The sequence below is a fragment of the Mobula hypostoma genome, chromosome 2 (assembly GCF_963921235.1).
Source record: "Mobula hypostoma chromosome 2, sMobHyp1.1, whole genome shotgun sequence".
Lineage (NCBI taxonomy): Eukaryota > Metazoa > Chordata > Chondrichthyes > Myliobatiformes > Myliobatidae > Mobula > Mobula hypostoma.
Window position 1 is genome coordinate 177,037,321 of NC_086098.1, and position 26,605 is coordinate 177,063,925.

Here is a 26,605-nt window from a genome sequence, read left to right on the forward strand (position 1 = left end):
ATACTTTCTTACACTGTATTCCATCTGCCACTTCTTTGCTCATTCTCCAGATCTGTCCAAGTCCTTCTGCAGATTCCCTGCTTCCTCAGCACTACCTGCCTCGTATCAGCACTACGTATCGTCCACAAACTTGACCACAAGATCATCATGCAAATCATTGACGTAAAAAGAAGCAGTCCCAACACCACTAGCCACTGGCAGCCAACCAGAAAAGGCCCCCTTTTGCTCCTACTCTTTGACTCCTTCCTGACTGGTTTGTTCTCCAGGGCCAGTTTGTGCATGCGGTTTGTGATCACCTTGGCAATGATCATCAGTGGGTTCTTTGACTTACAGATAGCATCACAGTCAGCTCAGTTCTGCGCTTGCCACTCTAGGCAACTTCCCTCCTCCTTTAAGTAATGAGGCCCACATTTATATTAGCACAGTTATTGCTTTCCCAGTTTGAGATCAGTGGAAACAGCAGTTTCCTTGCTCCAGCTACTCATTTGATTTAGGCATTCCTGAATCCTTTTCAGTTATTCTTTTGTGACAGAGGAGCTCAAATCACACTGCAGTCGATGTGCTTTATAAATATTTGAAGCTCACCTCATTACCTAATTACCAATCAGATTTTTTATTTGGCAAAATATGTTATTCTTCTAGGCATTGTCATGTTTCCAAGTGAGTTTGTTTCCGAGGTCGAGACAGGCAGCTGTAAAACCAGTTATCTGAATGACTGCAGAATGTACATGGCTCATAGCTGGTTTCACACAGTTTAACTTTACTGCGCTTCATGATGTGTGGCCCCATTGCTTCACTCCTCAGTACCCACAGAACGTAAAAGCAGACAGAATTATCTTCCTTGAAATGCTAGAAAGAATTGTCTGACCCCACAAATTTCCACACCTCTGTCATTTGTCTCAATAATTGCAGATCAACAGCAGGTTTGCATATTTACATTGTTGATTTTTTATCACATTAAGAACCTCTCTCCAGTACAAGCTTTTCGCAAACAGTACTGGGGGAGGGGGCAGCTCAAAAGTGTAGCAGTTAGCGTAACACTATTACTGCATTCAATTCCCACAGCTGTCTGTAGGGAGTTTGTACATTCTCCCTGTGATCACGTGGGTTTCCGCTGGGTGCTCTGGTTTCCTCCTGCATTCCAAAGACGTATAGGTTAGTAGGTTAATTAGTCACATGGGTGATATTAGGGCAGCGAGGCTCATTGGGCTGGAAGGGCTTGTTACTGTGCTGTATTTCTAAATAAAATAAAATAAATTCTAATTCCTCTTAAAGAAAGAAACTGATCTTGTTCCCTTTACCCTTGCCATGAATTTTTCAGTTTTGATAAAAATAGTGAGGCATTATATTTTGAATCAAGTTGATGTGCTAACCTTAGCTTGCTAATATCCCCTTCACTATAAGTATAAGGATTGTAATCTGAAGAGTTTGGTTGTTCATTCTAAAAGTTTTAAAGCTTACAAATGGATTTAGATGATTCTGATGCTTTTATAAGCCCGACACTCCCACACACTTAAGTGGAAATCCCCATTGGCTAAACATTTTAAATCTGATTCCCATTCCGACATGTTGGTCTATGGCCTCCTTTTGTGCCAAGATGAGGCTACCCTCAGGATGGAGGAGCAACACCTTATATTCTGTCTGGTTGCCTCCAACATGATAGCATGAATATCGATTTCTCCTTACAGTTAAAAAAAAATCCCTCCGCCTCCTCTCTTCTTCCATTCACCACTCTGGCCTTGTACCTCTCCTTGCCTGCCTATCACCTCCCCCTGGATCCCCTCTTCCTTCCCTTTCTCCTATGGTCCACTCTGCTCTCCTATCAGATTCCTTCCTCCACAGCCCTTTACCTTTCCCACCCACTTGGCTTCACCTAACACCTTCCAGCTAGCCTCCTACCCTGCTCCCCCCGCCATCTGCCTTTTTAATCTGGCATCTGACCCCTTCCTTCTCAGTCCTGAAGGAGGGTCTCAGCCCGACACGTCGACAGTTTATTCATTTCCATAGATGCTGCCTGCATTTTGTGTGTGTTGCTCTGGATTTCCAGCATCTGCAGACCTGCTTGTGTTTACTGAGTATTATTACAGCCTTATGCACATGATATTTTAACACCTGTTCCTATGAGTAACAATGCACAAAACCAAACTTCTTTTTCAAGAATTTATTGTCGTTTGGAACATTTGCTGTACATTAATCCCAAACATTTAAGTGCTTATCAACATTTTCAGTTTCATACTTTATTAACTGGATTTTAGTAAAAGCAAAACCTTTATGCTGTAAAATCTGCTCAAAAGTATAATAATGTCACTCTGATGGCAGAAAAGACCCCATTACATCCAGCAAGCAGATTGCTGCAAGCAGAGTAACCACTAATATTGCAGAGCCTACTGACAGAAATAGGGACATAAAAACAGGAGTAGGCCTCCCATTCTGCTCCAGTAATCAATTAGATCTTTTCTTGTCACTGACATTTATAGTTTGTCTGCATTAATCAGCTTTAAGTGCCTCCAATGATTATGATTCTTTTATGAGAACAACCATAAAATAATTCAAGGATAAAAAGATATATAAGACCATATGGAGGACAAGTCACTGACTATATTTGAAGCAGTGGCTGATAGGTTCTTAATTTGTCCAGGTGTCAAAGGTTACGGGGAAAAGGCAGGAGAATGGGGTTGAGAGGGATAATAAATCAGCCATGATGGAATGGAGGAGCAAACTGGATGGGCCAAATGGCCTAATTCTGTTCCTATGTCCAATGACTATTATCCCTGAATTTCAAATCGCTGAAAGGCCGAAATAGAGTGGATGTGGAGAGGATGTTTCCTATAGGGAGTAGTTTAAGACCAGAGAACCTCAGAATAAAAGGCCATCTCATTAGAATGGAGATGAGGAGGAATTTCCTTAGCCAGCATATGGTGAATCTGTGGAATTCATTGCCACTGGCAACAGTGGAGCTCAAGTCACTTTGAACATTTAAAGTGAATTTTGATAGGTTCTTGATTACTAAGGGTGTCAAAGGTTATGGGGAGAAGACAGGAGAATGGGGTTGAGAGGGGTAATAAATCAGCCATAATGGAATGGCTGAGAAGACTCAATGGGCCGAATGGCCTAATGATGATCCTATGTCTTATGGTCGCTTAAAACCTGAAATTGTAAGCAGTTGCCATAATCATCAGTCGGGCAGTGTTTGAAATTAGATTAGGGGTTAAATGCCTCGCGCTGATGTTTGTGCGTGGGGTTCTTGACTGGGGGAGGTGGTGTATGTAATGGGAGAGAAATATAAGTGTTTTGTTTGGTTACGCTTCAAGTTGTCTTTTTCCTGTGGTTGAACATGTCTCAGTGGTTCGCTCTATAACTCACGGTGTTGTTTTAACCTTCCCTCTCAAGGCAAGAGAACACAGGAAGTTTGCTGTAGCAGAGGGGGATCATCTCACAATGCTCAATGTCTATGAGGCCTTCATTAAGGTTTGAATCCAGTGTTTTTATTGAGATTAAAGAGTTGCAGAATCTCTTTTATTGTCTATAAAGCCATGTGAATTGATTGTTGACCTGTAATCTATTAAACAGAACTGCAGAATTTATACTTAAATGCCACCGGTAATATAATTTATTTAATTCATTATGAGCCGTGTCTCATGACTTGGCAATCATGGTCATTTAACCATGATTATTCTTGGCAAATTTTTCTACAGAAGTGGTTTGCCATTGCCTTCTTCTGGGCAGTGTCTTTACAATATGGGTGACCCCAGCCATTATCAATACTCTTCAGAGATTGTCTGCCTGGTGTCAGTGGTCACATAACCAGGACTTGTGATATGCACCAGCTGCTCATACGACCATCCACCACCTGTTCCCGTGGCTTCACGTGACCTTGATCAGGGGTGGGGGATGGTTGGGGGGGAGCTAAGCAGGTGCTACACCTTGCCCAAGGGTGACCTGCAGGCTAGTGGAAGGAAGGAGCACCTTACCCCTCCTTTGGTAGGGACGCATCTCCACCACGCCATCCAATAATAATGTAACTAAATGTCCCAAATCACTTTCTTGGAATATTATTAAAAGATGCACAGAGTGGGCACTTTACTACTCCTGTACCTAATAAAGTGGCTAAGAAGTGAGTGTATGTTCGTAGTTTTCTGCTCCTGTAGCCCAGTCAAGGTTTGACACGTTGTGCATTCAGAGATGCTCTTCTGTACACCACTGTTGAAAGGCATAGTTATTTAAGTCACTGTCGCCTTCCTATCAGCTTGAACCAGTCTGGCCATTCTCCTCTGGCCTCTCCCATTAACAAGGCATTTTCTCCCACAGAGCTGCCACTTACTGGATTTTTTGTTTCTGTTTTTTGCACCATTCTCTTTAGACTTTAGAGACTGTTGTGTTTATAAAGTCTAGGAGATCAGCAGTTCCTGAGATACTCAAACCAATCCATCTGGTACCAATAATTATTCCACGTTCAAAGTCACTTAGATCACATTTCTTCCCCATTCTGATGTTTGGTCTGAACAACAACGGAACCTCTTGACCATGCCTGCATACTTTTATGCATTGCGTTTCTGTCACATGATCGGCAGATTAGATGTTTTCATTAATGAGCAGATGTACAGGTGTACCTAATAAAGTGGCCATTGCGTGTAAATAATACTGCAAATTTCAGACAGGTGACCAAAAACTTGATTCATAATGGATAGGCCACAGCAGCAGAAGACCACGCTGGGTTCCACTCCTGCGCACCTAATAACGTAGCCACTGTGTGTAGTTTCCAGAACAATGAAGATTGAGAGACTTGTAATCCAATGGACAGTGTAGGGGCTACAGGTTTACAAGTGCAGGTGAAATAATGTTAAAATATGGAATGAGTTACATGATATACAAATTGCTATATAGATGTAACTTGTTATCGCAATGTTTATCATTTTAGATTTGAGCAGCTGGAGCTCGTCAGCTGTGGTTGGCAGCTCATCTAGGAGAAGGAGAATTCTGGTCTCAAACCTCCGCTGTCTTGTGCCTATACCCACTCATGGGGAAGGCTCTGAGAGTAAACCCTGAGGAAAAATGCAGAGCTGGGTTCCCAATGGTAGTGCGATGTTGAGTTAAATGCTGATTGGCAACTCCTGAGACGCTGTTGGTGCCAAGCTGTATCGGTCTGTGACATTTCCTTTGGAGAGGGGGAGCCTGTTATATGGGCAACAGCTTGTTCTCCATATTGTACTGCCATTGGCTTGTGTGTTACGCAGACAACTGGGATGCAACATCCATGGTCAATCCCAACCAATGGTGGGCCTTAATAATTTTAGACAATATGCCTTCACCCATTCCAATGTTCTTAAATTCTTTATTTTGAAGTATCCCTGATGAGTTAAAATGTTAACATTGTCAGTATTTTTCTCTCCCTCTCTGCTGCAGCATAATAAAAACTCCCAGTGGTGCCAGAAGCACTTCTTAAATTATAGAGGACTTGTGAGAGCCACAGTAGTCCGAGAGCAACTGAAAAAGTTACTGTCCAAATTCCGAGTGCCGAAGAAATCAAGCGAAGGTACGGAAGGCCAGAGCAGTTGAAATGTGCAGAAGTGAATTTCAATGTTATAAGTCATCATATGTTCTTTTTTGGACACTGCGGATCAGCCACAATTTATTTTCCATCTCTGATTGCCCTTCCATAGCAGTTGTACCATCATTCGAGTTGAGTATGATATTCTCCTGAGGGGTTGTCGGCTGTGATTGAATGCTAGAGCAGGCATGATGGGCCAAATGGCCTTATTCCACTCTTATGTCCAACTCTGAAACACTCTGGTGAACCAGATGTTTTATTTAGTGTCAAACCAATATTTCATGGTGATTACTACTGTGGTAATTTAATATTAATTGAGTTTAAGTTCCCCAGCTGCTTTGGTTAGGATTCAGACTTTGTGTTCAGATCAGTAAACCACTCTGGCATTTTATTCCAGCAATTTCGCCAGTTTGCCCAGTACACTTCTCGCTGATTTGCAAATTAACTGACTGTAGCAACACATTTGAGAGTCAAGACAAAGATTGTGGCTTCTTTCAGAAAGCTTTTCCCTAGAGCTTGCTACAAGGGTCCTTAGAGTCATAGGGCACAGACACAGGCCCTTCAGCCCATCCAGTATATGCTGAACTATTAATCTGCCTCGTCCCATCGACCTGCATCTGGACGATAGTTCTCTCAAACCTCTCAAATCAAAGGTTCATTTATTAACAAAGTATACAACTCTGAGATTCTTCTTCTCCCAAAACCACAAGACCAAGAGAAAACAATCATCAGCCCCCAAACCCCCTCCCCGCATGTAATGCAACGAGATCCTCTGCCCCAAAATACCCCTCTCTCTATACAAAAAAAACAAATCACAAAAAGAACATCGACGCCCAAAACCCCAAATTCTTAAATGCTGTAATGAAACCACATCGACCCCTTTCACTGGCAACTCACACCACCCTCTGAGTGCAGAAGTTCCCCTTCATGGTCACTCTAAATACTTCACCTTTCACCCTTAACCAATTACCTCTAGCTCTAGTCTCACCCAACCTCAGTGTAAAAAGCCTGCTTGCATTTGCCCCATCCATAATGCATTTACTGAATGCATTTATTCAGTCTTGAAATTGTGCAGCCCACAGCCTTTGGCACAGATTTAGTGAAAAGTCTTTTTTTTGCTCTTATCAGCAGTATTGAATGACCAGTTGAAGGCAATATTGTAAGAAAACTCCGGCTTAGCATATTTTTACTCTCAAGAGACTCAGCTGGCATTTGCTTCCTTTCCCTCCCTCAGCCCCAACAGCCGACTTATGTCAGGAACTCACTCACAGAGTGCCATGAATTACTGGTACAGTCAGTTTGTGAGCAGTCAGTCCATTGCAACGCCAGCCTCTGAAAGCACTCATAATCCCCGACTTATCTTTCCAGGTGCAGAGAGCGAATGCACATTACAGAATCTAACCGAGGGGCACAGCAGAGATTAATATAATTCAGCCTTGGATTTATTACGTTTTTCACTATTGCTTTAATTAGAATCTTGAGATAATATGATTATGATAATCTTTGGTCACATGCTTGCAGTATTACATCAGCACACACAAAATGCTGGAGGAACTCAGCAGGTCAGGCAGCGTCTATGGAGAGAAATAGAGTCGATGTTCTGGGCCTGAAACATAGACTGTTCCTCTCCAGAGATGGTGCCTGACCTGCTGAGTTTCTCCAGTATTTTATCTTTGTTACTCTGAATTTCCAGCATCTGCAGAATCTCTACAGCAAGTAGTCCTTGCCCTTATGTAGTTTACTAGATCAGATACAAGAACTACAATCCGAATCAGGTTTATTATTACTGACATATGTTGAGAGATCTGTTGTTCTGCGGCGGCAGTACAGTGCAATGCTTTAAAAATTGCTGTCAGTTATAATGAGAAATATAAAAGTAATAGTGCAAAAAGAGAGCAAAATAGGTGGAGTTATGGAGCATTCAGAAATCTGATGGCAGAGGGAATAGAGCTGTTCCTTAAACCGAGTGTGGGTCTTCACCTCCCTATGGAGCATTCAGAAATCTGATGGCAGAGGGAATAGAGCTGTTCCTTAATCTTCGAGTGTGGGTCTTCACCTCCCTATGGAGGTAATGAGAAGAGGGCACATCCGAGATGGTGAAGGTCATTAATGGTGGCTGCCACCATCTTAAGGCACCGCCTTTTGAAGATGTTCTCGATGGTGGGGAGGCTAGTGCCCACGATGGAGCTGACTGAATCTACAAGCCTCCTCCGATCCTGTGCATTGGAGCCTCTGCACCAGAGAGTGATGCAAACAATCAGAATGCTTACTTACTTGCAACAGGACAACGATAAATACAATGCCGAGCATAAAACAACAAAATTGCAGCACAATCTAAATTAGTGAACTAAGAAGTGCTGAGTCTTTGCTTTGGTCCTGCCTGTAACCCAGGTCAAACTGCTCTTCTCAGCCCCGCAACACACAAGTCGTAATGGACTGAATGGCCTAATTCTGCTCCTGTCTTATAGTCTTATGTTTTAATTGTCCACTTTACACAAGGCCATAAGACAAAGGAGCAGCATTAGACTATTCAACCCATCGGTGTGCTCTGCCATTCTATCATTGCTGATTTATCATTCCTCTCAATCCTATTCTCCTGCCTTCTCCCCATAATCTTTGACAGCCTTACTAATCAAGAACCTATCAACTTCACTTTAAATATACCCAATGTCTTGACCTCCACAGTCATTTGTATCATTGAATTCCACAGATTCTGGCTGAAGAAATTCCCCCTCATTTCTGTTCTAAAGGGAGGTCCTTCTATGCTGAGGCTGTGCCCTCTGGTCCTAGTCTCCCCCACTCTAAGAAACATCCTCTGCACGTACAGACCCAACCAGACCAATATACACTCCAGTTGAATGCCATGCTAGTCACCAAAACCCCAGCTCCAGAACCCACCCTGATCCCTGTGCACTGCACTAGTTTATAGTTGATACTTTAACTGAGTTGATGTCCTACATGATTAAAGTAGGACATCAGAATGCCGTGACTGTCAGAATGGAAAAATGATCTGCAATGGTTTTTCCCCAGGCGATCCAGATCCCATCCTCCGATGTATTGTTTCAGGATTCTTTGCAAATGCCGCTAGGTTTCATTACAATGGATTCTACAGGTAATGACAATTTCTGATTCTTTTCTGTCTGTGTCTGGTAATTCTCCTTAATGCATGTACCAATCAATAAGCTTGGTTCCTTAAGATTTGTCATAGCCAGGATTGGTAGTGGGTATAAGCTCCCACTACCCATTAAATGTTCTCAATGGCTTATGTCTCAAATAGCCTCTGACAACTAAGTCTAGCTACTAAGCCCAGTGGAACTGTTTTTCTGACAGGAGAAAGGGAGCAGGCTTGGTTACTGGCAGTCACTTCAGACAGATGCAGTTCATCAGCAGTGGTTGGCAGCCCATCTAGGAAAAGGAAAACTCTGATTTCAAACCTCCGCTGCCTTGCAGCCATACCCACTCACGGGGAAAGCTTCAAGAGTAAACCCCGAGGGAAAAATCTGGATCTGGAGTCCCTAAGGCAGTGAGCTAAATGCTGACTGGCAACTCCTGCAACGCCGCTGGTGCCAAACTGTATCGGTCTCTGCCGTTCTTTTAGATTCAGCAGCTGTGTGGAGAGAGGGAGCTTGCTGCTTGGGCTATAGCCTGCTCTCCATATCGTATTATTTACATATCATGTAGACCACTAAGACGCAACATCCATGGTCAACCTCGACCAGCGGAGAGCCTCAATAAATAAATCATCATAAATCATTCCAACATAACGTGCATTCCCTTCCAATACTCTGTACCCATACTTATGACAGCTCTTCAGGAGACCCCATTCTACATCTTTTGCTCAAAGTGCTGCTTATTTCTAATGATAAAATATGAGTACAAAGTAAATTTATTATCAAAGTACATATGTGTTACCATTTACTGCCTTCAGATTCATTTTCTTATGACAAATTACAGGGGGAAAAAAGAAATACCATAGTATTTACAAAAATTATACATAAACAGATAAATCAGAATTAGATTTATTATCACCGGCATGTGACGTGAAATTTGATAACTTAGCAGCAGCAGTTCAATGCAATACATGATCTGGCAGAGAGAGAAAAAATAATAATAAGAACAATAAATAAAATAAAACATAATAAATAAACAAGTAAATCAATTACAGTATACTTAAATTAAATAGATTTTTTAAAACATGCAAAAAACAGAAATACTGTATATTAAAAAAAGTGAGGTAGTTTCAATGTCCATTTAGGAATCGGATGGCAGAGGGGAAGAAGCTGTTCCTGAATTGCTGAGTGTGTGCCTTCAGGCTTCTGCACCTTCTACCCAATGGTAACAGTGAGAGAAGGGCATGCCCTGGTTGCTGGAGGTCCTTAATAATGGACGCTGCCTTTCTGAGACACCGCTTCCTGAAGATGCTCTGAGTACTTTGTAGTCTAGTACACAAGATGGAGCTGACTAGATTTACAACCCTCTGCAGCTTCTTTCAGTCCTGTGCAGTAGCCCCTCCATACCAGACAGTGATGCAGCCTGTCAGAATGCTCTCCATGGTACAACTATAGAAGTTTTTGAGTGTATTTGTTGACATGCCAAATCTCTTCAAACCCCTAATGAAGTATAGCCTCTGCCTTGCCTTCTTTATAACTAGATTGATATGTTGGGACCAGGTTAGATCCTTAGAGATCTTGACACCCAGTAAGTTGAAACTGCTCACTTTCTCCACTTCTGATCCCTCTACCTGTCAGCCTCAGTTGCATCATTCTGCTTCTTCTTTGGGATGTATCTAACCTGCGCCTTCCGAATTGCTCCCAGAAACTCCAGCCGTTGCTGTTCTGCCATTATCCCTGCTAGTGTTCCCTTCCGGTCAATTCTGGCCAGCTCCTCTCTCATGCCTCTATAATTCCCTTTACTCCATTGTATACTGATACATCTGACTTTAGCTTCTTATCAAATTCTATCATATTATGATCACTGGCCTCTTCTGCTTCCTTTACCATAAGGTCTCTAATCAATTCCGTTTTAATGCACAACACCCAATCCAGAATAGTTGATCCCCGAGCGGGTTTAACCATGAGCTCCTGTAAGAAGGCATCTCATAGGCATTCTAGAAATCCCCCCCCTTGGGAGCCAACACCGACCTGATTTTCCCAATCTACCTGCTTATTTAAATCCCCCATGACTATAGTAACATTGCCCTTTTTACATGCTTTTTCTATCTTGAAATTGTAATTTATAGACCACATCTTTGCTACTGTTTGTAGGCCTGTATATAGCTCCCATCAGGGTGTTTTTACCCTTGCAGTTTCTTAGCTCTACCCACAACGATTCTTATGACTTGATTTCATTTCATTTTTTACCAACAGAGCCTCTCAACCTCCTCTGCTTTACTTGCCTGTTCTTTCAAAGCAATGTGTATCCTTGGACATTAAGCTCCCAGCTATAATTTTCTTTCAGCCATGATTCAGTGATGCTCACAACGTCATACATGCCAATCTGTAACTGTACTACAGGTTTATTTACCTTATTCCATATACTGAGTGCATTCAGATATAATATCTTCAGTCCTGTATCATCACCCTTTTACATTGCAACTCATCCCATTGACTGCAAGTTTGCCCTATCCTCAGCCCTATCACTCCAGTTCCCATCTCCCTGCCAAACAGCTCTTGCAAACCTGCCTGCAAGGATATTGGTCTCCCTTGGGTTCAGATATTGACAATCATCTTGAATATTACAATGAAAATGAAGATTTGAAGGATGCAATCGACAAAAACATTATATGAAAGCAGTCCATTATCTGCACCAGGTGTTTGCACTGATTTTGTTAATTTGCAGTCAATCAAAAGATCATGGCAACCTACACTGAATGAATTCCTCCATTGATAACTATTATGGAACTAATACACAGTTTTATAGTATTGTAGTCGTGTTCTAAATTGCTTTGTATTTAATTTAAATACATAATTTGCTACTCGGTTAAATGGTAGATTGTTTTTTTATATACCTTTTAAACTATTTACCTTTGGTTAATTGGGGCAGCTGCTTAATTGAGCCAAGATATACTAGTTATGGTGTGTTGCAGTTAACCAGAATCTGTATTTAAGGAGGTAGACCTTTAGGCACTAAAGCAGGAGTTCCCAACCTGGGGTTCACTGACCTCTCGGATAATGGTGGGAGTCCATGGCATAAAAAGCTTTGGGAAACCGTGCACTAAAGACATCAAGGAGAATGCATGAATATGGCATTAAAATAAAGACTGAACTGTGATCATGTTCAATGGTAGGAGGGCCCGCTCCTATTTTATATTTCTACGTGTCTTTATCTTGTACTGTCTGTAAAGGCTTCCTGATAAAAATAAGATTAACTGAAACTCCTATTTTTTTAATAGGACAATTCGAGATGATTATGAGCTCCACATTCATCCAACATCTGTACTCTATGGCGAGAAGGAGCCACAGTGGTGAGTTTGACTCCCGTGAATAAAACTACATCAGTTTTTCAATATCTTATGAAGTAAAATTTGTTAAATATTCAACCCTTATTGTACCGTCTCCATGACATCAGGGTTGTGTATAATGAGGTCATCCAGACTTCCAAGTACTTTATGAGGGATGTGACTGCAGTCGAATCTTCGTGGCTAATAGAGTTAGCCCCGCACTTCTACCAACAGAAAACTGTAAGTTTTGCCTATTACCTATTCCGTTTAAGAGTGTATCTTCTCACTGGAAGATGTGTTGTCTAAAAAAAAATGGTTAACTTGGATAACAGATTCAATGCTTACTACAATCAAAGTACATGGGGTGATTGATAAGTTCATGGCCTAAGGTAGAAGGAGTTACTTTTTAGAAAACTTTTTAGCACATTTATTTTTCAACATAGTCCCCTCCTACATGTACACGCTGAGTCCAGCGGTTGAGGAGCATACGGATCCCTTTTTTGTTGAAATGGTCCACAGCAGGGGTGATTGATAAGTTCGTGGCCTAAAGGTAGAAGGAGATGAGTTATACAGCTCTCGTTACATGCACGTGCAGTTCAACTCTTTGAGTGAAAATGCCGAAAGTTTGAAGTTTCTTCTCATCTCCTTCTACTGTAGGCCATGAACTTATCAATCACCCCTGCTGTGGACGGCTTCTGGAGGTCCAAGACGCTGATTTCTACAAAGAAGGGATCCGTATGTTCCACGACTGCTGGACTAAGTGTGTACATGTAGGAGGGGACTATGTTGAAAAATAAATGTGCTAGGTTTTCTAAAATTGACTTCTACCTTAGGCTACGAACTTTTCAATCACCTCTCGTAGCAGAGTGATTAAGTTACCTGATTGCGTAAAGAATACCTTTGTTACTCACCTGTGGCTCCATGTAGCTGTTTGCTTGGAACAGCAGCCACCTGGGTACACAGCTCCAACAAGCATGCTAAACCACAGTGGGGGTAGCCGGCAGCCTCATACCCCGGTCTGTCCCAGCATGTGAAGCCAGCTCCAGCGGACCGGGAGGATGAGACCTGCAGTGAAATCCACCGACTAAGAAGGCGGTACTGTAACACTCCATAGAGAGTGAAGGGCACGAACACGCCGTGGTCATCCACTGCAACCAAGGAAGACCCCAGTTTGTGACGCTTGTCCGTACCACTGGACCTGGATTCCGAAGTCGAGAATGTGAAACTGCCCCAGTGCAAAAGCTTTTCTGCTTTTAAAAACTCTCCTGCATGGGTTCTATTATTGTGGGACACGACAGACAGCCACCAACCTACCAAATACTGAAAGCTCTCCATTTTTCCTTCATCCATGTGCCTATCTATGAGTCTCTTAAATGTCCCTGATGTATCTGCTTGTACCACCACCCCTGGCAGTGAGTTCCATGCACCCACCACTCTTGTGTAAAAAAACCTATCTCTGACAATCCCCCTATATGTTCCTTCCTATATCTTAAAGTTAGGTTCCTTGCATCAGCCATAAAATTAAAGCCCATACTTAACTCAAGCCAAATCATATACAAAGTGCTTCACAACCAGTCAATTAGTTTGGATGTGTCTTTGCGGTCGCTGTGCAGGAAGGTACAGCATCCATTTCACACCCAATCGTTCACCTATGGGAAATGAGGCACCAATTATCTCTTTTATTTGGTGTTTGCGAAGGAACATTGGTCTTTTTTGTTGCTGGTTGGAGGTACTGGCCAGATCAGGCAGCATCCGAGGAAAGGAATAAATTAGCAATGATGTCCTGATGAAGGGTCTCGGCCAGAAACGTCAACTTGTTATTCCCCTCCATAGATACTAACTGATCTTTTGAGTTCCTTCAGCATTTTGTATGTGTTGTTCTCAGACATCCCACCCTGCAAATACTGATTTCAGGGAGGTAGCACCATCAATTTGCGGGAGACTCCTGGGAGAGGTGGGATGTCTGCAATAGAGTAGCTCCTTAGCAGCTAGTCAGCTAGTTTAAATAACGTTAGCTATGCTAATGAACGAATGACACCTGTTAAACTCACCTCAACATGTCTTTTACAGTCTTAATCCACCATGGGCAATAGAAAAGTCACTGTTGCGAACAGTGCAGTGAGCAACATTGTCATTATTTTGACCCCTATTAAGCAGGGGTACACTTTAGTGTAGTCTGGGGTGATGTATGTTTTATATTTTCTGTTTTTTTGGAACACTCTGCCATGGCGCACTCTCGCTTGCTTTCTCTCTCGCTCTCTCTCGTGCTCTCGCTCTCTGGCTTGCTTTCTCTCTCGCTCGCTCGCTCGGTCTCTCTCAAAAAAACTGATTTCCGTGATATTGTATATAATTTGCGGGCATCAGGGAGCCACTATTCATCTGCGGGAGACTCCCGGAACTACCGGGAGAGGTGGGATGTCTGTGTTCTGGATTTCCAGCACCTGCAAAATCTCTTGTGTTTACTCTTCATAAAGTAAATCTTTATGCAGCTAAAATTGTTTCTTTTGTTTTATCTCATTCCAGTCCATTTCCCAGATGGCAAAGAAGTCTCGAGTTACCTGATGGTTTATTCTGCAATTCCACACTCGCGCCTGCAAGTGTCAAGCCAGTCAGCTACATTCAAAAAGCCAGATTGTATTCTTTTCCCATGAACTTTGATGCAGCTCATGTCATCAGTTTATTTATTGGGTATATTTAGAAAGCCAGGTTCAAAGTGGAATGTCTTAACTGCAGGGTCAGAGCACTGGCAGTCCAGCCATTGAAGGCAAGGCTCTCCGTTCTACTTAAGCTTTATTTGCTGGTTAGTCCAGTTTGATTTTAATAGGCCTGAAAATTTGGAGAGGGCTGTGTTAGCATTGCTTCTTTGAGTATTAGTTCTAACTCTGAACTCTGCTAATATCAGCCAAGCAAGATATGTATAAATTAACTGAGGGCATGGATTTAAACACAGTCAGTTATGCCTCCATGATGCAAACTTGTCTCATTAACACTATAAATAGCTTTAGTCAAACCTATCTACATAAAATGTACATAGTTAAGTAGTCCACTTATTCTATATCCAGGCTGTAGGTGTGGGAACATTGTGGATTAAAGCACCTTTCACAGAAGTTTCTCTTCAAGAGTAAGTAAGCCAAGCACTGAAGCTGAGGCTTCCATAGCGGTCCGTGCGTATTTACAGTTCATTGTGTAACCTTCATCTTCTTCTGTGAAGAATATTGCTTTCAACAACAGTGCTGAGTGGACGTGCTTCTACCTTGGCCTTTGTGTATTATTAGCATTATTGGCTGTACATCTTCCTTGTCATGTTTTTTTTAAGAGAGCAAATAAAACCATCGTGTTCTGTTCTGGTGTAGATTTTGCCTTTCCTTCCGGTTGTTTTCTGTAGGTGTCACCGACATGGCACCAGAGTGTAAGACTGTCTCCATTTTCCCTTTTCAGCTAAGTTGCTAAATAGAAGATGGAAGCCAGAGGCTACCATTCAGGAGCTCAGACTTGTTTTGCCACTCAAGCAGTTTGTGACTGACCTGTGACCAAACTCTAACAGTATGCCAGTCAACCTTTTCACCATATCTCAGTACATTTGACAATAAAAACCAATTTCTCATCCAATTATTTTAATATCTTATGTTAACAAAAACCTCTGCTTTAAAATTTGAACTAGTGTTTATCAATGAGAATCCTAAATTTGTACCATTGTCTATACAAAGACGATGTTCCTGAGAAGCCTGTCACTACATTTGGACCTAATATGGAATATTGTGTTCAGTTTTGGTCACCTACCTACAAGAAAGATGTAAACGAGGTTAAAAGAGTACAGAGGAAATTTACAAGGATGTTACTGGGTTGGAGGACCTGAGTTATAAGGAAAGATTGAATAGGTTAGTCCACTATTCCTTGGAATGCAGAAGATTGAGAGGAGCTATACAAAATTATGAGGGTTATAGATTTGGGTAAATGCAAGAAGGCTTTTCCCACTGAGGTTGGGTGGGACTTCAATCAGAGGTCATGGGTTAAGGGTGAAAGGTGAAAAGTTTAAAGGGAACATGAAGGGAAACTTCTTCACTCATAGAGATGTGAGAGTGCAAAACGAGCTGCCAGCACAGGTGGTACATGCGAGCTCAGTTTCAATGTTTAAGACCATAAGACCATCATGGGAGGAGAATTAAGATATTTGGCCCATCAAGTCTGCTCTGCCATTTCATCATGCCTGATCCATTTTTCTTCTCAGCCCCAGTCTCCGGCCTTCCCCCATGTCCCTTAATGCCTGACAAATCAAGACTCTATGAACCTCTGCCTTAAATATACAAAAACCAGCTGCCTGTGGCAAAGAATTCCACAGATTCACCACTCTCTGGCTAAAGAAATTCCTCCTCATCTTCATTCTAAAAGGATGCCCCTTTATTCTGAGGATGTGTCTGCTGGTCTTAGACTCTCCCACCATAGGAAACATCCTCTCCACATCCACTCTATCAAGGCATTTCACCATTTGATAGGTTTCAATGAGATCTTCCCTCATTCTTCTGAATTCCAGTGAATACAGGCCCAGAGCCATCAAGCAGTCTTCATATGACAAACCATTTAATCCTGAATAATTCTTGTCAACCTCCTTTGAATCCTCTCCAGTTTCAACACATCCTTTCTAAGATAAGGGGCCCAAAACTGCTCATAATACTCAAGTGAGGCCTCACCAGTGCTTTATAAAGTCACAACATTACATCCTTGCTTTTAAGTTCCAGTCCTCTTGAAATGAATGCTAACATTGCATTTGCCTTCCTCACCACAGCCTCAACCTCCAAATTAACATTTAGGGAATCCTGTACAAGGACTCCTAAGTCCCTTTACACCTCAGTTTTTTTGTATTTTCTCTTCATTTTGAAAATAGTCATCTCTTTCATTTCTTCTACCAAAGTGCATGACCATACACTTCCCAACAGTGTATTCCATCTGTCATTTCTTTGCCCAATCTCCTAATCTATCTAAGTTCTTCTGTATGATCTCTATTGTCTCAAAATTACCTGCCCCTCCACCAGTCTTCATATCATCTGCAAACATTGCAACAAAGCCAGCAATTCCATCATCCAAATCATTGACATATAACGTAAAAAGAATTGGCCCCAACACAGACCACTTGAAACACCACTAGTCACCAATAGCCAACCAGAAAAGACCCCCTTTATTCCCAATCTTTGCCTCCTGTCAAACAGCCACTGCTTTGTCCATGTTGGTATCTTTCCCATAATGCCATGGGCTCGTAGCATTTGAGCAGCCTCATGCGTGGCACCTTGTCAAAGGCCTTCTGAAAATCCAAGTACACAACATCAACGGAATCTCCTTTGTTTATCCTGCTTGTTATTTCTTCAAAGAATTTCAACAAATTTGTCAGACAAGATTTTCCCTTGAGGAAACCACACTGACTACAGCCTATTTCATCATGCGCCTCCAAGTACCCTGAGACATCATCCTTAATAATTGATTCCAAGATCTTCCCAACCACTGAGGTCAGACTAACTGGCCTATAATTTCCTTTCTTCTGGCTATCTTTCTTGTTGAAGAGTGGAGTGACATTTGCAATTTTCCAGTCTTCCGGAACCATTGCAGAATCTAGTGATTCTTGAAAGATAATTACTAATGCCTCCTCAATCTCTTTAGCCACCTCTTTCAGAACCTTGGGATCCAGGTGACTTAGCTACTTTCAGGCCTTTAGTTTCCCAAGAACTTTCTCCCTAATAATGGTAACTTCACACACTTCATGACTCCTGCCACTTGGAATTTGCACCACACTGCTAGTGTCTTCCACGGTGAAGAATGATGCAAAATACTTATTCTGTTTGTCTGCCATTTCCTCGTTAAGAGAGGTTTGGATAGGAACACGATGATAGGGATATGGAGGGTTATGGTACTGGAGCAGGTCGATGGGAGTAGGCAGTTTAAATGGTTCAGCACAGACTTGATGGGCTAAAGTGTCCGTTTCTGTGCTGTACTTCTCTATGACTTAGAATATAGAACAATAAAGGTCCTTCAACCCACAGTGTTGTGCCAACATTTTAACTTATTCAAGATCTTACTAATGCTTCCCTCTTGCATAGTCCTTCATTTTGTAATTATCCATGTGCTTATTTTAAGTGTTCCTTAAATGTCCCTATTGTATCAGCATCTACCACCACCCCTAGCAGGGCATTCCACACACCCATCACTCTCAGTGAAAAAAACTTTTGATAAGTTTTAAGTTTTTATAAACTTAGCCTGCTCAATCAGTGGAAACTGTTTGGCAGTATGTTTTCCTGAAACCTTCAGTTCACTTTACACCGCACGCTGTCGGAGCACTGCTGCCAGGATAATCAAGGACACAACCCACCCAGCCAACACACTTTTTGTCCCTCTTCCATCCGGGAGAAGGCTCAGGAGCTTGAAGACTCGTACGGCCAGATTTGGGAACAGCTTCTTTCCAACTGTGATAAGACTGCTGAACGGATCCTGACCCGGATCCGGGCCGTACCATCCAAATATCTGGACCTGTCTCTCGTCTTTTTTTTGCACTACCTTACTTTTTCATTTCTATTTTCTATTTATGATTTATAATTTAAATTTTTAATATTTACTATCAATTTGTACTCCAGGGAGCGCAGAGCACAGAATCAAATATCGCTGTGATGATTGTGTGCTCTAGTATCAATTGTTTGGTGACAATAAAGTAAAGTATAAAGTATAAATCTGCTCTTAACTGTATAAATTCCAGGGAATAAAGCAATAGTTTGCATCATTTTCTTTTCCCCTCACAATTTAAAGCTTGTAGACCAGATACTTCCTGTAAATTTACATAGTTCTCCCTCAAATATGCTTCCTTACACTGGGTGCCCAGAACGTCTTAGTATATCAGACCTGCTGTAAATAAATGCCCATGGCAAGGCCGTACAGCACACGCAGACATAAGCAGCAAACTGATCCAATTTAAATCACGCAACACACATCAAAGTTACTGGAGAACGCAGCAGGCCAGGCAGCATCTCTAGGAAGAGGTACAGTCGACATTTCGGGTCGAGACCCTTCGTCAGGTCTTGGAGCTTGGAGTCTGGCTGCTGAGCACAGATGGGCTCAGGATAGCTTCTTGATCACCCAATGGAACTTCCTGTTGGCTTCTGCCATGAATGACACTATTTTCTGTTTGTTTACTTTTCTGACCACTTCTTACATTGAGGAAGAAAATTTATAAATAGATATTCTGGTGTCAAACTAAAATTAAAACCTAAAGCAGATGGTATGCACTGTGGCTAACTTCACATCTCCTGCGGAGAGAGGGAGCTCTGGAAGAGGTTGCCTTGGGAAACCACTAAAGGAACCAGTAGTACTCCAGAAAGGAAGTAATTAATTCTGGAATTATTTATGGCTGGCTGGAAGGGTAGCAGTAGAGGCTCCAATCAGTCAGCATTTGAGGTAAAGGAATGTCATCTTCATCACAACAGTAAGTAAAGAAAATAAGATTGTAATTTTTAAAATTTGGCATGAAAAGAGATGCATGTTATCAAACTGGCAGACAAGTGAAAGTAACATCCACTCTGTTCAAATTGTCAATTGATTATTCAAGGCCAGTTTATATTTATTTGTATTTCTTCCCACTCCTCTCCCACTGCCCTTTTCTCTTTTTCCATTTCCTGTTCCAGCTCCCCTCTCACCTGCCTATCACCTCCCTCTGCTGCCCCTTATCCTTCCCTTCTCCCATGGTCCACTCTCCTCTCCTATCAGATTCTTTCTTCTTTAGCCCTTTGCCCTCTTCCACCTATCATCTCCCAGTTCCTCACTTCATTCCCCCCCCTCCTCCTCACCTGGCTTCACCTATCACCTTCCAGCTTGTATTCCTTCTCCTCTTCCCCAACACCCCAGCACCTTCTTAATCTGGCTTCTGCCCCCTTCCTTTTTATTCCTGATGAAGGGTTTTGGCCTGAAATGTCAACTATTTCCTCTCTCCATAGGCATTTCCTACCTGCTGAGTTCCTCCAGCATTTTGTGTGTGTTACTTTATATTTATTTGTCTTCTTCTTAGCAGGAGATCAAGGCTGTGTCTTCTGTTGAATTTGGCCTACGCCAGTCACCAAGTTACCAGTCTTGGCTAGTCTGCTCTTATGTTATCATCTTTAAGTGAGAGAGAGAGAGAGCATAAGACTTGGTGTACAATCAGCTGCTGTGTAGCTTTCCCAGAATCACGACAAGGATAAACAGGTTAACTGGACCATGTAATCAGCTGCTAACACTTAGGTTTCCTCAACAAAGTAACCCCTTAATCATTTAAACAAGACATTTCAGGAGATTTTAAAAGATTTCGGGTAAAGGACAGAAATAAATTAGTGCAAGGATATAAAGTAAGGGGTTGCTGAAAGGTTATTGAGCTGAAACGTTAACATAATTCTCTTATTACAGTTGCTCTCTGAGTAAATCCAACAATTTCTGTCTTTAGTTCCCGTTTCTGCATCTTTCCCCTTTTCAAATTAAACTAAAACTATATTGTTCAGAATTGATGTGGGAAGCATTTGTTCATGCATAAGTTCATGGAAATAAGGAAAAGCTTCTTTTAAAAAGCTGATTTGGCTGGGACAGCAAATAACAGTTTCAAAACTGAAATTGACTGCATTTGTTAAGCAGGGACATGGAACCAAGGTAGAGAGAGAGAGTTAAACCACAATATTACTGAGAGGCCAAACAGGCTTGCGGAGTCAAAATGCCATCTTCTGTTTTTATATTTTCTGTTCGAAGACAGCAGTTCCTTTTGATTTCCTATATGTGCATCTGAAATTTTAAGACAGACTTGCTGGCCAAACAAACCTCCTCACCCCCAACCACAAGCAGGTGTGCCAAACATTTTAATTCCCATTCCCATTCTGACTTGTCGGTCCATGGCATCCTCTTGAGCAAAGATGAGGCCACCTTCAGGGTGGAGGAGACAACACGTTCTATTCCGTCTGGGTAACCTCCAACTGATGGCATGAATATTAATTTCTCTTTTCGGTAAACAAATTCTGCCCCCCCCCCCACCCCGCCTTCTATTCCCCACTCTGACCTTCTACTTCTTCTCACCTGCCTATCACTTCCCCCCTGGGTCCCCTCCTCCTTCCCTTTCTCCCATAGTCCACTCTCCACTCCTATCAGATCTCATCTCCAGCCCTTGACTTTTCCCACCCACCTGACTTTGCCTACCAGCGAGCCTCCTTCCCCTTACCCCACATTTTTGTTCTGGCATCTTCCCCTTTCCTTACCAGTCTGATGAAGGGTCTCAGCCCAAAACGTCGACTGTTTATTCCTCTGCATAGATGTTACCAGATTTGCTGAGTTCGTCCAGGATTTCTTGTGGTTTTTTTTTGCTTGGGGACATAGATATAAAGAAGTATGAATTTATGTTAGTATGATGCAATGTGTGCTGCTACTCAGAGTTCAGCTTATGTTAATTCCCTAACTAGGGGACTGAAGTTCTTCTGACAAGAATTCAATTCCTACCAAAGCAGGAGGGGGATTTAAAAGATTTAAGGTTCAAGATTGTTTATTGTCATTCATCGGTACACAAGGGTAAAGAGGAACAAAATGATTGTTACTCCAGATCCGATGCAGCATAAAAAGACTCAGTAAGCATAAAGAACACAATAAAAATATTAAAGCAATCCTAAAATACTCATTGTACAAGTAACTTGTATACACGGACCTATCGTGTGTACATAGAGTGATGCTGGGTAATGTGTATGTAATGGTGAGGAGGGTTAATGCGTGGTGTTGATCAGTGTGGCAGCTTGGAGAAGGATCTATTTTTAGGTCTAGAGTCCTGGCATGGATGCTGTGTAGCTTCCTCCCTAATGACAGTGACAGGAGATAATTTAAAAGTTAAAATTAATTTTTAAAACTGTAGAATAAGAAGCTCAGATCAGTTAGCCTTGTTTAAATTTTAAGTTAAAGTTTATTGCCAAGCAATAAATACCATGAAAAACAGCTTTGAGCAGCAGCAGCACACAGATCATTACAAACATCACAAGCATAAATTTTGGGTGGGCATGTTAGTGTAGTGGTTCGCACAATGCTTTACAGTACCAGTGACCCGGGTTCAATTCCCACCACTGCCGGTAAGGAGATGGTACATTCTCCTTGTGACCTCCGGGTGCTCCGGTTTCCTCCGACAGACATACCAAAGACGTACCTGTTAGTACCAATTGGTAGATTAATTGGTCATTGTAAATCGTCCTGTGATTCGGATTAAATCAGAGGTTTGCTGGGCAGCGAGGTTTGAAGGCCTGGAAGGTCTATAAATAAATAAATAACTTTAACTTGAATTAACATAAATTATTCATATCTTACAAGACAAAATAAACAAAAATAAACATAGGTGCAAATTGAGGGAAAAAAATAGTCCGAGGTGGGGCTAGGGTTTCACAGGTGTGATTAAGAGCTCGATGACAGTGGGGAAAGTATTGAACCTTAGGGTGTGAGTCTTGTCAAAACTCAACCAGTCACTGAAGTAGGAACCTGCTGCCCTTACCCTGTGGTACTCGGATGTAACTTAAGACCCACAAAAATGTGAATTGTCCATAACTGTCTCTGAAATGGCCCACTAAGGCATTCAGGACAGTTGATGCTCCTATCCCAAGAATGAATTGAGGAACAAGATTAAAATCAAACCTTACGTTTACTCCCTAGATTGAACCCTTTTCACTGTGAGCTTTCAATTTAACCATTTCCATTCTGGGAAGTAATCAACTCAGAGCAATATTCACTACCTTGATATCACCTGCCGGTTATGATATAACTGCAGGAACCAAACGTTGCAGTGCGCTAGCAAGGATGCAAGTTAAATCTGACATTATTAATTACAGGAAATCATCCTTTTATTGAATGTTACTCAAGTACACTCAGTGGCCACTTTATTAGGTGCACCTATACACTTGCTCTTTAACGCAAATAATCTCATCAGCCAATCGTGTGCCAGCAACGCAATGCATAAAAGCATGCAGACATGGTCAAGAGGTTCAATTGTTGTTGAGACCAAACATCAGACTAGGGAAGAAATGTTTGCATTTCTTTGGCTGTGGAATGACTGTTGGTGCCAGACGGGGATGGTTTAAATATCTCAAAAACTGCTGGTCTCCCAGGATTTTCACACACAAAAGTCTCTAGACTTTACAGAGGTCGGTGCAAAAAAACAACATCCAGTGAATGGCAGTTCTGTGGGTGAAAACACCTTTTTAATGAGGGAGGTCAGAGGAGAATAGCCAGACTGGTTCACACTGACAGGAAGGTGACAGAAACTCAAATAATCACACATTACAACAGTGGTGTGCAGAAGAGCATCTCTGAATGCACAACACGTCAAACCTTGAAGTGGATGGGCTACAGCAGCGAAGACCATGCACGTACTCTCAGTGGCTGCTTTATTAGATACAAGAGGCACCTAATAAAGTGACTTCTGAGGGTAAATAATCCAAAGTAGTTCTTTTTTTTAATGAAAATCTGAGAAAATGGTAAAAATTGCCAGTGAGTATAATTTGGGGTAAAAAGACATCTGTGTGTTGCAGGGAGTTATATTATTTGACCTAGATATTCTTACTTACTTACTGCTCATCACACCACTGGCGCTAAGGGCAGCAATGAACGTCCTCCATCTTTGGTGATGTTCAGGTCTTCCTTAATCATATCAGTAGCTTCCTCTCGGTTTCTGCTACTGTCAGCCATGCAAGTCCCAGGTGGAGACTCAGGAATACCGCCGCACACAGATAGATATAGAAGGTTTTTCATTGCTGTTTCTGTAACAATTTTTCTTGTCTAGTCAGGGTTGTTAGGACCAGTGGACCACTCTTGGTCCAGTCTCTACCCTTTGACCTGTTTGGCATGGGTGACATTACCAAGAGCCAAAGCACAAGGCCCTGACTCCAGGCAGCAGAGCTCTCTGGGTCATTGAGGCACGCAAGCCTCCAAACTCTACGACAAGGTTGTGGTCCTCTCGGGGGATAGTTACTCAGGATTGGTGTAAATATGAGATACCGCACCTTTACCTGTATCTCTGCTTCCCCCCAACTCACTCTCTCTCTCTCTCTCTCTCTCTCTCTCTCTCTCTCTCTCTCTCTTCCCCCCCCCCACATTCTAATTAAGGATAACTAATTTCCTGAAGTGAAATGGTTCCTGTGTTCACCTCCCATTATAATGTCAAAAAAAGATTTCAGACTTTTTCATTAGGCCCAGAATTTTAGGAATGTGATGTTGTTGGTTCTGCAATTATACAAGTTCATCGATTCCATAAAATCCATAAGATCCAGGAGCAGAATTTGGCCATTTAGCCCATCGAGTCTGCTCCGCCATTTCATCATGGCTCATACATTTTCTCTCTTGGCCCCAATCTCCTGGCTTCTCTCTGTATCCTTTCATGCCCTGACTGATCAAGAAGCTATCAACCTTTGCCTTAAATATACCCAATGGCTTGGCCTCCACAGCTGCCTGTGGCAAAGAATTCCACAGATTCACCACTCTCTGGCTAAAGAAATTCCTCCTCATCTCTGTTCTAAATGGACGTCCCTCTATTCTGAAACTGTGTCCTCTGGACTTAGACTCCCCCACCATGGGAAACATCCTCTCCACATTCTTTCATTTGAGGCCTTTGAACATTCGACAGTTTTCAATGAGATCCACCTTCATTCTTCTGAATTCTAGTGAGTAGAGGCCCAGAGCCATCAAACACTCCTCATATGACAACCCTTTCAATCCAGGAGTCATTTTTGTGAACCTCCTTTGAACTCTCTCTAATGTCAGCACATCCTTAGATAAGGGGCTTAAAACTGCTCACAATACTCCAGTGCTTTATAAAGCCTCGACATTTACATGCTTGCTTTCAAACAAAACGTTCGAAGTGCATTTATTAACAAACTAAGTATACATTATACAATCTTGAGATTCGTCTCCTAACAAGTAGCAATGAAACAAAGAAACCCAAAAGAACCTACAAAAAAAAAGACCATCGAACGCCCAATGTGCAGAGAGAAAAAAAACAAATCATGCAAACAATAACCACAAGCAAATAGCATTCTGAACTGCAGTCCACAAAGAGAGTCCGAGACCCGTAGTTCAGTGCAGAGCCAAGTAAACATCATGGAGCAGTAAGCTGAACTGGCCTATCCCCAGCCTCCGGCCCCGACACACTGACCTTTTCTATCGGGCCTGGAACCTAAGTCAACGCCCGAGCATTGGGTTCAGTCACTTCAGTATGCACGCAGCACTGACACAGCAGATTGTTGCAACAGGCATTATGCTGCACTACAAAGATTTACCATTAACTTTCAGCGCACTGGACACAACACTTGGTGTCCTATTACAACAGTTGACCCACGTGCTCCAGTTTCCTTCCAGAGACGTGCTGCTCGGTATGTTAATTAGTTATCGTACATTTCCCCTAATGTCAGTATGTAATAGGAGAATTGGTCCAGAACTGGTGAACATGTAAAGTAAGGGAATGAGACTGGTGGGCTTCCCTGGACATTCAGGACATACACGAAAGGGTGAATGGCCTTTCTTCTCCAATATATAGAATACTCAGAAAGCGGCATTTCTGTGGGTGAAAAAGTCTTGTTAACGTACAGGGTCAGAGGAGAATGGCCAGACTGCTTCAGGCTGACAGGAAGGTGACATTAACTCAAATAACTACACGTTACAACAGTGGTGAACACACAACACATCAAACCTTGAAGTGGATGGGCTACAGCAGCAGAAGACCATGGGCGTATGCTCAGTGGCCACTTTATAAGTACAGTACGGGAGGTACCACATAAACTGGTCACTAAAGACTGATCTATACTCATGTGTACTAGTTTGCACCATAGCCTACGCAAGTGGGCTACGCTGTTGTGAACATTTATACTTGTGCGTTGGTGTGTCTGCGTCTCTCTGCAATTCACTGCCAAAACGCTAGTTGGCGGGGGGCGGGGGTTTCTATGCCACGGTGTTGAGTTTCTTTGTGTTGAAACTCAACACGAAGAAACTCAAACTTCAAACAATGGCGACTGAAACTGAAGGAGGTTGAATTTTCTGCGCTTGTCCGGCCATTGAGAGACATGGACAAGGAAACACATTTCAAATATTTTCGGATGTTGGCAGGTAGATTTGACCATTTGGTTCATCGTCTCCAACCATTTATTTCGCATCAGTGTACACACAGTATAGTCAGAGACTGGCAATCACCATTCGAGTTTTAGCTCCAGGTGGAAGTCAACAGGCTGTAGCAGCTAGCTACAAACTGGCGTCAAGCACAGGGTCCTCCATAATTTTGGAGGGCTGTAAAGCTTCCCTGCCCTTCAGTTGCCCAATGGGAAGCTATTACAGGGTAGGAGGAAATGCGATGCTACCAAGCGGACCAATCACAGTTGTTCGGTTTGCATCACCGCGACGCGTAGTTACATTTTGGGAGAGGTACACGTTAGGCTACGGCGTAGGGTTGGCGTACAGTACAGCGTAGGGTATGTGGCTACACCATACCTGCGGCATACATTTGACGTATAAGTATAAGTCAGCCTCAAGTGTACATAAACAGATCTGATCTGCAGCGCTATCAGAAAATTCCATAGTGGCAATCAGTATATTAGATTTCTGAGTTTTTGGATCAAGTC

At 42.3% G+C, this 26,605-nt stretch overlaps 1 protein-coding gene and 1 long non-coding RNA gene across 3 annotated transcripts in view; one reads left to right on the forward strand and one right to left on the reverse strand.

Annotated features, from left to right (window-relative positions):
* Nucleotides 1-15,519, forward strand: part of dhx35 (DEAH-box helicase 35) — a 114,559-nt gene extending 99,040 nt beyond the window's left edge. The window contains exons 17-22 of the mRNA XM_063041149.1: nucleotides 3,391-3,468; nucleotides 5,404-5,533; nucleotides 8,579-8,660; nucleotides 11,940-12,011; nucleotides 12,116-12,227; nucleotides 14,511-15,519. Of these exons, the coding sequence (XP_062897219.1) occupies nucleotides 3,391-3,468; nucleotides 5,404-5,533; nucleotides 8,579-8,660; nucleotides 11,940-12,011; nucleotides 12,116-12,227; nucleotides 14,511-14,549 (513 nt within the window). The 3' untranslated portion in view covers nucleotides 14,550-15,519. The remainder of the gene's footprint in view (nucleotides 1-3,390; nucleotides 3,469-5,403; nucleotides 5,534-8,578; nucleotides 8,661-11,939; nucleotides 12,012-12,115; nucleotides 12,228-14,510) is intronic.
* Nucleotides 8,702-25,286, reverse strand: LOC134342707 (uncharacterized). 2 transcript variants are annotated; one of them, XR_010017071.1, is made up of 5 exons: nucleotides 25,150-25,286; nucleotides 22,159-22,261; nucleotides 21,233-21,337; nucleotides 12,899-13,052; nucleotides 8,702-9,634 (listed from the first exon to the last, which is right to left on the reverse strand). It is a non-coding gene; the product is annotated as an uncharacterized LOC134342707 (long non-coding RNA). The 2 variants fall into 2 exon arrangements; XR_010017070.1 differs by having other exon boundaries at nucleotides 12,899-13,135.
* Nucleotides 25,287-26,605: the final 1,319 nt, after the last annotated feature.